This window comes from Vulpes vulpes, chromosome 3 (genome assembly GCF_048418805.1).
Source record: "Vulpes vulpes isolate BD-2025 chromosome 3, VulVul3, whole genome shotgun sequence".
Lineage (NCBI taxonomy): Eukaryota > Metazoa > Chordata > Mammalia > Carnivora > Canidae > Vulpes > Vulpes vulpes.
The window spans coordinates 85,156,622-85,168,743 of record NC_132782.1 but is presented as its reverse complement, the minus strand read 5'-3'; the positions used below and the strand labels follow the sequence as shown (position 1 = coordinate 85,168,743).

Sequence of the window (12,122 nt, the reverse complement as noted above, 5' to 3'; positions counted from 1 at the left end):
TCTGCCAGAGCCTGGATTTCCCACTGCTGTGGGATCAGTTCACATGTGAGGACCTGTGACACGCTGCTCACCATGCAACTGGGCCCACTGCTTCCAAGGGTATGTTAGGATAATTCTTTTAAATTTTTAAAACTATTTTATTTTTTAAAGATTTTATTTATTTATTTATTAATGAGAGACACTGAGAGAGAGAGAGAGAGAGAGAGAGAGAGAGAGAGAGAGAGAGGGAGAAGCAGGCTCCATGCAGGGAGCCCGACATGGGACTCGATCCCAGGTCTCCAGGATCACGCCCTGGGCTGAAGGCAGATGCTAAACCACTGAGCCACCCGGGCTGCCCACGATAATTCTAAAACAAAGGTGAGGGGATCCCTGGGTGGCGCAGCGGTTTGGCGCCTGCCTTTGGCCCAGGGCGCGATCCTGGAGACCCGGGATCGAATCCCATGTCAGGCTCCCGGTGCATGGAGCCTGCTTCTCCCTCTGCCTGTGTCTCTGCCTCTCTCTCTCTCTCTGTGTGTGTGTGTGACTATCATAAATAAATAAAAATTTTAAAAAATTAAAAAAAAATAAAAAATAAAACAAAGGTGACTGAATATAATTTCTCTTGATACTTTTCTTGTAGCAAATACTTTGACATAAGATACTTTGATGCTAATTTTGTTTTTGATACTTTCCCTCGACCTGCTAACCAGAGCCCCCCTAGAGAGTCAAAAGCAAACCACCCACCCACCTCTCAGGCTTGGGGACCAATTGTGATCAGACCTGAATAATGTGAGGAAACAGCAAAAGAAATGAGCCTATGAAGTGAAACTGGCCAAACATCATGAAAAAAGCCAGTCAACAGAGTATTTCTTGTTAAATCTTCTTTTATGTTTCTGGTTGTAAATCAGTGTTTCTTTATTTCTCTGCACCGACTTCACACCCACCCCTCAAAAGCATTCACATGCACACACGCATACAGAATGATAGTCTGGCACACAAGATGGGTGGCTGTGCACGAATTTTCCATGAACTGAACGGTGAGGCTGTACTTACAGAATCCACACTAAGCTCTTGTGTAATTCTGGGTCCACCGACTCCAAATCTGAGAGCTGGATGGGCTTCCCCAGGAGCTGCTTATAGAAGGGAACCGTGAAGCCCCCGTTTATGTAGTGCCCGTGGAACACAGCGAGACCCATGATCCGGCCCACAAAATGGAAATAAGACAGGTGGTCCTGTAGGGGGCACCAGAGAACATGAAGTCATTAGAAAAAGGCCGAGCCAGAGTGGAGAGACCCTGTGCTGCCTCCAAGCTTCTTGGGAAAACTGTCTCATTGCAGCCAGGCCCTGACTCCATCCCTCACAGGTTGTGCTCTCAGACATAGGAAAGAGAGCAGGTTAGGTGGTCAAAACTTGGAGCACGTCTTCTGCACAGATCATCTGAACATGTTACATGCCCTTAATCCAGACACCTGCTCAGGACTGCTGCGGCACTCTGTGTGAAAGGATAATGCAGGTCCTCTTACTCCAAAGTTGTTAAGGATTTCAACACAGCAACTGTAGGGAATGAAACCAAGCACAGGTCCTCCAAAGTGCAAGGTGCCCAGGAAGCTGGCCCCACGTCTCCCTGCTGCACCACAGAGAAAGCAAGCAGATGGCAAATCCCCTCCTTCCTCTACCATCCCTCCCTGAGTCCCTAGAGAAAGTGGAAGAGAAAAAAATCCAAAGAAGAAGAAACAGCAAAAAAGGAACAGAGAGGAAAATAAGTGTAAGAGGACCATTCTAAAACTAGAGCTGCTCTGGTTTTTCACAGGAAAACACACATCTCTGCTTTCCATCGGAATTATAATCAGAATTCATCAAAACCTCATTTCCATTTTGGTAAAGAACTCTGTCACACCTGAATGATTGTAGTGTAGAGCTGGTCCCAGGCTTTGCCTCGGGGGCCTTGGCCTCGGCAGCGGTGACCACGGGCCCCGCCCCACAGGACAGCCCCAAAACACCTGCTGCCCAACCCTGGGCTAGTCACGCAAACACTCCACACTTACAGCCTCCTCTCAAGCAAGCAGCTAAGACTATCAGCACTGGTGGCCCAAAAGGCCAGTTGGGGAAGTTCCCATTTTGATTGGGAGGAGGACCGACTACGTAGCCCACGTCTCAGAATGACACGGTCAACAAACACAGTCCTACCTCAGTTCCCCCAATTGGTGATTAAAGGGCTCTGAGCATTCTGAGCAGCTCATTTTCACTTCTGTCTTTGAAAACAAAATACCCAGTGATCCCAGGCATGGGACACACAGGAGAGAAATCCTCCATCTCAATCCAGTTCCCACTCTACCTTTCAGTATCTATTGTCAGAGACTTTGCATAAGTCTACAATGAATAAACTGAGACCAAACCTGAATATCTATTTACAAAAATTTTCCAATTCACTCCCTTTATAAGCGTGAATACTTACAGGATTGATTGAAGAATCCGGGTTGATTTGCAACATGTAAATGTTGTCCGTAGAATATTGGAAGAGTCCATAATACGGATTCAACATTTCATGGCATAATAAATAAAGCCACTCCCTAGGAACAATAACAATGAAAGCCATTTTATACGTGTGAAATGTCTAATCTTATGTCTTACCAAAAGACTCATTGCCTGTGCCCTGGAAGGCCACACTGGAGGGATGTCCTGCTCTGAGAGAAAGTGACTTGCACAGATTGATTGGGAAGTAATAACTCACTTCTGACTGAATGACAGATGGCTTTTATGGCCCAAACCCCGATGGTTCTGAAGCTGATGAACCAGATGGACCAGAATCGGGACCGCCTCCTGCAAGCAATGTTCTCGACACTTATCTTGTCAGCTTTCCTGCACCTCAGCTGGAGTTTTCTTTGCTACTGTGCAAAGATCCACATCTCAGGTGATGATGTTCATGATGTGGTAACGATGGACAAAAGTACAATAAGAACTAAGATCCTACTTTTATTTAAAAAGAGTGTGCATGCTCACACATGTACACACAACAGGATAAAACTATCCGTGGAGCAAAGAGAAAAAGGATTTACACTGATACGTTGACAGTAGTTAACCTGAGAATTAGCAGTCTGGGGCACTTTCATTTTTCTTTTGGTTCTTTCTAGATATTTTTTGAATTTCCAACTTTAAAATGTTTCTAACACTTAAGTGAGGAGAAGGTATTTCTGAGTCTGGGGAGACAGGGAATAAGAATGACTTTTGCCCTTCATAATCTTCTATCTTGTCAAATTCTTTTTGCCATAAAAATTTATGACTTTTTTTTTGTGAGAAAGAGAAAGTACACATGCGAGCAAGGAAGGGGCAGAGGTAGAGAGAGAATCCTAAGTAGGCTCCACGCCTGGCATGGTGCCTGACTCGGGGCTCGATCTCATGACCCTGAGATCATGACCTGAATCGAAATCAAGAGTCACTCAACTGACTGAGCCACCCAGGTGCCACAACATTCATTACATTTTGTAATTTAATAAAAAAGTTTAATACTTAATAAGATTAAGTCTAAGAGTTCTTTTTTTTTTTTAAAGATTTTATTTATTCTTGAGAGATAGAAGGAGAGAGAGAGCCAGAGACACAGGCAGAGACAGAGCCAGAGCCAGAGGCAGAGGGAGAAGCAGGCTCCATGCACCGGGAGCCCGACGTGGGATTCGATCCCGGGTCTCCAGGATCGCGCCCTGGGCCAAAGGCAGGCGCCAAACCGCTGCGCCACCCAGGGATCCCCAAGTCTAAGAGTTCTAAAATTTGGATGGAATATATAAGAAGAAATTATTTTCAGAATTCCTATATATTCCAATCATTTCATTGTTAAAAAAAAAAAAAGCCCCAAATTAGGGACGCCTGGGTGGCTCAGAGGTTTGGCGCCTGCCTTCAGCCCAGGGCATGATCCTGGAGACCCAAGATCGAGTCCCACGTTGGGCTTCCTGCATGGAGCCCACTTCTCCCTCTGCCTCTGTCTCTGCCTCTCTCTATGTGTCTCTCATGAATAAATAAATAAAATATTTCAAAAGAAAAAAAAAGCCCCAAATCAGAAACAACACAAGCCTCTCAATAGAACCTGTATGAACAGCTATGGTTAGCTGTGACAAGCCCAGGTATGGGGAGAACCTTACACAAGCACCTGTACCACTTCTACAAAGAGCCTCTTCTTTCCACTCAAGTTTTATTCTGGAATTTCTTACTCTGTCAAATGGAACTGAGAGAGATTATGAAAGGACAAGCACACATGCAAATAATCCAAGAAAACTGTGAGGATACTCACAAAAAGGATCAGACCACAACAAAATTATGTATCAAACTCAAAAGAATGGAAAGGAAGTGCCAGAAGCAAGGAGACCCTAAATGTAAAAAAAAAAAAAAAAAAAAAAATCCTTTATTAGGAAAGGCAGAATTTCCCAACTATAAGACCTGGACTCATCCCTGCGTTTTAGAGTTTGAGTTTTAGAAGAATCATTTTCAGAAGCCAAGGACCTGCAACTGTCTAGACAGGAAGTGATTAAAATACAAGCAAACATTCTGACCGAGTCATGCACGAGGTAGGGAGGCATATTAGGTATGCTAAGGAAGTGGCAAGGGGAAAGCTGACCATACAGGCAAATGGTTTTTTAATGATACAGGAAATGGTTCAGAACCAAACACTGGGGAAGTGAGCGTAAACGGATTCTCATCGACCAGATGATGAGTACACACACCATGTGTGGGATGTATAGCTCTCTATAGCTCTCTGTAGGGGGTCTGCTTCCCTACAGTACACGGAGGAAGGACCCCAGGCCTGAAACAATACAAGACCCAACTGGAGGCAGGAAAAGGGCAGAACTCCCAGCTCTTTTTGCTAGAGCACCGTGTCAGCCAAAGCTGCTCCACAAAGACCTCTCTCCATGCGGAAGACTTAATAAAAACAGGACACATAGAAGGAAGAGAACTCTTACCAAACTAAACCAAGCTATTCCTGAGAATATATATAATACCAGCCATGCAAAGGAATGATGGTAGGTTGGAACAGTTCAGGATACTGAATTTCTGAGACTATAAAGGAAATAGCATAGAAGAGGGAATGCAAGTAGTCTAATTTCAATTGTTGGGGCAAATAGGAATGTCTAGGGAGATTCTCTTTCTGCCCCCCTAATCCTCTTGCCCAGAGACAGAATTTGTGCTATTGAGGGCAAACAGAAGTTACATTTGCCAAAAGAAAGATGGTTTCTAGAATCAAGATCGGGAAGTTCAAGAAATAATCTAAGGATAGTCTTGAAAGGAAAAATGTTTCCCATGGAGAGTTGGTGTCGAGGTGAGAGCACTGTTGGGCAAACGCATGCCTTTCTGCATCTGTCATCCCAGGTGGATTTGGCGGGAGGGTGGGAGAAGGGCAGAGACAGTCAGTAGGAAGAAGGTGGAGGAATCATTCCATCCGGGCCCGAAGGCCAGATTGTGACTTCTTGCTTTTTAATTCTTTTCTCTGGCTGCTGAAGAAAATACCAGCTCTACCCAGAAACCAAATGAGACCACCTGACCACCTATAATGCTTTTCAGAACATAATTTTTCTTGAGGCAACTGCTGTAGGGCTGAGAGTTGGCTTGTGTTTTCTAAATCGTGGGCATGTGATGCTGTCCTACCCCCTGACTTCCCAAGACACATCCTTACAGGAGGAGCATGGGCCTCCTCTGTAGCAGCTACCAGAGATTTCATAATTATTTGTGTAATTCTTTCATTAATGTCTGTACCTAATCAGACCCGGGACTTTGGAGGGGCAGAAATCATGTTACTTTGCTCACTGTGGTATCCCTAGTACACGTAGAATCTCAACATTTAATGGTTAATGAGTAAACACAATTCTCATACAAATGACAGGGGTGTTAAGAAGATTCAGTCATGTGAAGACTCATAGATGATAGATAAGAACTTCTCAATTTATATTTTGTTACCATGGAATCAATAAATGAGTATGTTATGACAACATAAAAAGATTTTTTAAATGCTACAGCAGGGCAGCCCAGGTGGCTCAGTGGTTTAGCGCCACCCTCAGCCCAGGACGTGATCCTGGAGACCTGGGATCGAGTTCCATGTTGGGCTCCCTGCATGGAGCCTGCTTCTCCCTCTGCCTGTCTCTGCCTCTCTCTCTCTCTCTGTGTCTCTCGTGAATAAATAAATAAAATCTTTAAAAAGATAATTAAAATGCTAGAGCAGTGCAGCCACTGTGAACGGCAGTATGAAGGTTCCTCAAAAAATTAAAAATAGAAATACCATGTAATCCATGAACTCCACTACTGGGTATTTACCCAAAGAGAATGAAAACACTAATTCAAAAAGTTGTATGCACTCTATGCTTACTGCAGCATTATTTATAATAGCTAAGATCCGGAAGCCACCTCAGTGTTCACGGACAGGTGAATGATAAAGAACATGTGGTATACATACATGATGGAATGTTAATCATAAAAAAGGGTGAGATCTTGCCACTTGTGACAATATGCTAACTGAAGTCAGAGAAACAAAATACCATATGATTTCATTTATATGTGGAATCTAAAAAATACAACAAAACAAACGAAAGCAGAGACAGACCCATAAAGACAGAGAACTAACTGATGGCTGCCAGGGGTAAGGGGTGAAGGGCGGGGTAGGTGGGTGAAGGGGAGCAGGGGAGCAGGCGACCACGGCAATGAGGAAGTCCCAGGGAGAGAAGGTGCACAGCACAGGGTTATGGCCGGTGGTAGTGCCGTGGCACTCACTGTATGGTGACAGGTGGTGGCCATGCTTGTGGTGAGCAGAGTATAAGATGTAGACTTTTACAAAACATTATGTTGTACACCGAAACTAATGTTACATCATGTGTCAATACTTCAATAAGAGAAAAAAAAACCCTCAGAGATGGGGAAGTAAAAATAAATAAATAGACTGTCCAGAACCACCACTTTTGTTCACATTAAGAAAACACACTCAAGCACCGGAAGTTGAGATCTCCTAGAAGTAGGGGAAAAAATTTCCCAAGCAAAGATGGGAAATGAAAGAAAAAGAGGAGAGACCTGAAGGGTCAGCCCAGGGAATCCAGCTTCTGAGCAAGAGGCACTTCAAGAGCAAAGCAAGGACATGGAAGGGAGGACACTGTGAGTCAGAACACGCTGCTGCTTGGGCAGCCCCTTGTCAGGTGCTCTTCTGGGAAGTGGGGACTCAGCAAGGACAGGGCAGCTCCGGGGCACATGGGTCATGGCATGCAGGCCGGGCCAGGGAAGGACCCTAAAGGGGACTGTGTGAGCAGACTCCAGAGAACAGAGGAACAGGCTACCCAAAAATCTCAGGATACTATAGGCCTGAGGCAGGCCGCAGGGAGAGTGCAGCCACCACAGGCCAGGCCTGGGGCCACCTGTGAGGCGTCAGCTGGAGGCTCTGGAATAGGGAATGACCACCAGAATCTCTAGAAAGTTCACACTAGCTGCCTCAGGCAGTGGCCTATGCAGGACAGTGGGAAGCAGGGAGGCAGGGGGAATGGCCACCGCATGGCAATCGGGAGCAAGGAATGGCAGAGCCTGAATGGGGACCCAGGGAGATGGAGGGGCCACAGGTGGTTGGGGCAGGGCTCTGCTGAGGACCATGGCTGGATGGGCTCTGGGAGGTGACAGGGAGGGAGTCAGAGCTGCCCAGGGACCAAGGTAGGAGAAACAAGAAACTAGTATGAGGGGGGCCACCAGAGATTGGGTACTGTTAGGTTTAGGAAGCTTTAAGAATCCCTGAGAAGAGCCCAGGGCAAACAAGTGCACTGTTGAGGGGAACAAAAGGTAGGGCACAGGCGCAAAGATGTAACCCAGGGCTCACTCGGGCAAGCCTAGGACTGAGATGAGGGCTGCCGATGCTCCGGGGTAAGGAGCACCGCACAGGGGACTGGCAGTGAGCCAGAAGGCAAACAAAGAGAGGGTAGTGTCCCAGAACCAAGTGGAAAAAGAGCTTCGAGAATAGGGAGTGACTGATGCTGTCAGGTGCTGCTGCCAGCACCTGAGTGGGAAGCACAGGAGTGGTAAGGCAGGGCCTGGGCAGATGTAAGCGGAGGGAGACCTTGACACAAAAGGCTTCAGAGGGCAGAAGGGTTTGCTGGGGAGGGGTACAAGAGGAAGTGAGGGATGTAGAAGCAAGGCTAGGGTGGTGAACAACTCTTGCAAGGGGTTCTGCTATAAGGAGAACAGAGAAACAAAACAGGTCAGTGAATCAGGGAGGAGCATTCTTAAACACATTTTTGTTTTTCCCAGAATTTCCCATTGTTTTTCTTTTTACTTTGTTCCATTTGCCTTTCATGCCTCCTTAAAGCTTTGACAGAAGGGGATATGCTGTCCAGGGAAGGCTTGGGGGCATGTGTTTCTTTTAAGAAGGGAGTTGCAGCACACGTGTGTGTGGGCAAAACCAACCCAAGAGTAAAGGAGAGAGGAACTTTTTGAGGAAATGAGACAGATGTGAAAGAACAGTAGGAGCACAAGGTTCTGGCACGTACTGTGCAAGGTGCAGGGTTGCCCTTCTGCAGGAACACACCTGGGCCACGTAGGGCCATTCAGGGAATACAGGGCCCCACACAGGGCCAGATGCTAGCAGCCTAGGTATCTGGTGGTGGTAAGGAAATACTCTTTACTTCTGTGTCCTCAGAGCAAGAGGAGCCAAAGTCAGCAGCTGGGAGTGAAGGTGGGTGGGAGCGAGGGAGAGGTCTGAGGAAGAGCGTAGTGGGGATGCAAGAGAAGCAGAGAGAAACATGGCAGGGAAGCATCTTCCTCCAGCCACCCTCTGCTGCTCAGGAGAGGCTCAGTGGCCCCAGGACGGACCTTTCGGAGCTGAGGTTCTACTGACCAAGCACAGCCAATGGAAAGAGAAGTGAAGGAGTGGCTGTGGTGGTGGATGGCACGTAAGGAGGAAGGATGGGAAGGGGGTGTAAAAGAGAAAAAAGGTAGTAGATCCTGGATGACAGGTGGTCCTGGGTGGAGCTAAATAACTTCTGGTGAAGGAAGGCCTAAAATCAGACTGTCATCAGACCACGGCTCAGGAACACCCGGTGCTGGAAGACAGGACAGCAGTGCCTTCAAAGCTCTGAAGCAAAGTTATTTTCTTCCTAGAAGTCTATAAAAAAATCAATCTATCAGTCAAAATGACAATTAACAGATATTTTCCGTAAAACCTTGGAAGATTTGCCTCCCACAGGTCTTTTCTAAGAAAGCTACTTAAGAATAGACTCTGGTAACATGAGAGAGAAAACCAAGGAAGAGAAAGCTGTGAGATCCAAAAAGCAAGGCTCTAGCCCAGAAAAGCAGCGAAGCCCCAAGACGACAACTGTGCAGAAAGCCTAGAGAGCCAGGCTGGATGGTCTCCACGACAGAGACACAGAAAGGAAGGGGAGGTGTGGGGGATAGCAAAAGATGAAGCTTAATGGGGCCGTAAAGACAAAGCCTGCTTTTTTAGAAAAGAAGACAAACATGAATAAATCCTTGGAGAAATTAAAATTTGTTCAAAAGGCTAAAATAAATTATGAAATACCACCTAAGCCCTCAGTGAACAATATTTACGTAGTCATAACAGTACAAACAATGTACTGATTTTCAACTCTTAAAAATAATAGGCCAACATGCACAGGATACAGAACAGTCTAGAAACCTTACACCTCTACACTGTGAAAGTATGATGGATGCCAGAACATAGGAGGTAAAGGGGGGAAGGACTTCTGAAGGGGAAGTCAGGAGTATTTATATCCCTTTTGCTTATGAAAATGAGGTCAAGAGATATCGTCTCCAGTTGACAAACCAAAAATAATGGTGAAAACACATCATGTAAAGTTACAAAGACAATGAAAGATCTACAAATTGTGACAGCACCAAACTAGGAATGGAAAGTATTAAATTAGATCTCACCACAAGCATTATCCCATCTATCTGTGTCTATGACCATATACATAGTCAATGCATAATGTGTGAACTTGGTCAATTTAGTGACACAATGTTACCTATTAGAAGAAATAGTTAAAAGAGCAAAAAAGGCAGTTGTCTCAAAGGTGTAATGAGGTAGGATGGGAAATAGCAGCTTTTCATTTTTCTATTTTTAAGATCATGTGCAGGAATTCTTTTGACCAACATAGCATTTTGCAAAATTCCTTTGAAACAAGTGCCCCAAAAGTCCTCTCCTGAGAAGAGCAAGGCTGCCTCCCACCCAGACTAATTTCAGGAGCAGGTCCCTCGTGTTTCAGGTGTGGAGCTGCCAGATAGAGTGGAGGGGCGCGGGTGGGGGTTTGAAAAATTTAAACCTCTCCTTCCAAGAAGTAAAGTGTGGCTCTGCCACACCCTCATTGCCAGAAGCGCTGAAGGCCACGTGGGAGTCCTGATCACCCCAGGACAAGCGCCTCCCAGAAAACCTCCCATCCGGGCAGTGCAGAGCCCCATGGAGCAGAAAGTGGGACTGACCCAGCCCCTCACCTTGCCACTCCGCCATAATCCAAACCTTCTTCTCCCCGGAACTTCACCATCAGCCGCTTCTTCAAATCCTTTGGCCGCATCTTCATGATCTGGCGGTAAGATTCCTGCTCGGCAAAATGACAGTGTCAGAGAGAGGAACAGGTGGCATTAAGTTAGTTACAAAAAGGTGAAAGGTTGTCAAATGAAGCCTGAATTAGGATGCATATTCATTTATTTTTTTAAAATTAATTTATTTATTTATGATAGTCACAGAGAGAGAGAGAGAGAGAGAGAGAGAGGCAGAGACAAAGGCAGAGGGAGAAGCAGGCTCCATGCACCGGGAGCCTGACGTGGGACTCAATCCCGGGTCTCCAGGATCGCGCCCTGGGCCAAAGGCAGGCGCCAAACCGCTGCGCCACCCAGGGATCCCCTGCATATTCATTTAAATCCGAGTTCACTCTGGTTCCTTATCAGAGCACTGATTTGGTGTCTAGTGTCCCGTGTAGCTTATGCAGTGGCTCCTGTCACCAGATCTCCCTGGGTCTCCCTCAGAAACAAGGCAGCTGGTGCCAGGCAACACCACACTGAAAGGACACTCACAGACTCATTCTCAGCATAATCACTAAAGGCTTCAGAGCACACATCCTCCCCAGAGCCCATGTTCTCCACACAAATTAATTTTAATGTGGCCATACTAAGAACAGCTTCTTTATTTTAACCATGAAGATGTCACTAGAGAACCTGAATAGTAAAAACATTCTAAGCCTGTTTTTATATCTGAGGTGAAGAACCACATGATTTCCACAGAGTCAAAAAAGCAAAAGAAGGGTTTTAGTAAGACATACAGTAGCTTACCCAAAACACAGAGAACAGGTGGCCAGCCCAGCCTGCCCCCAGATTCAGCATTTTGAGTGGAACTAGCTGAATGTTTGTAGACATTTTCAATGATAAGGCACTTGAGAATCTTTTCATGCTTTAAATTTAATGTAATTCAAGCTCTGGCATCCCAAGAGGGAAAGAGGATGCTGAGTGGAATGATCTGGCAGCAACATGTCAATAATTCAGCTCTTTTCTCTCCCCAGCAACCAGTTAAGACTGCTCAACAGCCATTTTGGCCGATTCCTCCATTCGCCCAACACTGGAACACAGGCTAACCCTGGGCATTTCCTCAGTACCCATCACCATGAAGGCCGTACTGGGCTCCCCAAGCCATAGTCCTCACCCCTGTGCCCCTCCTCCTGCTGCTGCAGCCCAGTAGGAATCTGCGTTCAGGCCCTATCCAGTCTCCTTTGATCACTTCTGCCAATGATGCCACAAAGGCAGGCCAGATGTGGCCCAGATGAAGGTAGAGTCGTGGAGATTCTACCTTCCGATCATCTTCCTGGAGTAAAGGGCCCTGTCTACAAGAGGGTCCCGCCTGGTTGGTGGCCTTAATCCCTCCGAGGAGCTGTATGAAGGACAGAACCCTTCCCAGGACCCAGCTGATCTTCCTTATTTTCTGAAAACACAATGTAGTGGCCATTTGGTCCCTAAGCTGCTCTGAGGAGGCCATGCCAATGGATGAAGCTCTGTGCAAGGGCAATAGAATGACTGGTTCTGAAGAAACCAGGCAGATTTTGGGAATGCGTATCTGCACAGAGCAGGTAAGAGGATTTCCAGGATTTTTTTTTTAATACTTTATTTATTCATGAGAGACACAGAGAGAGAGAGAGGCA

The 12,122-nt window shown here is 46.1% G+C and overlaps 1 protein-coding gene across 11 annotated transcripts in view; it reads right to left on the bottom strand.

Moving 5' to 3' along the window:
- SMURF1 (SMAD specific E3 ubiquitin protein ligase 1) overlaps positions 1-12,122 on the bottom strand; it is a 114,518-nt gene that overhangs the window by 9,849 nt on the left and 92,547 nt on the right. For all 11 annotated transcript variants that reach the window (XM_072753130.1, XM_072753131.1, XM_072753134.1 and 8 more), the window contains 3 exons: positions 10,429-10,532; positions 2,435-2,549; positions 1,033-1,211 (listed from right to left, as the gene is read on the bottom strand). In XM_072753130.1, the coding sequence (XP_072609231.1) occupies positions 1,033-1,211; positions 2,435-2,549; positions 10,429-10,532 (398 nt within the window). The remainder of the gene's footprint in view (positions 1-1,032; positions 1,212-2,434; positions 2,550-10,428; positions 10,533-12,122) is intronic.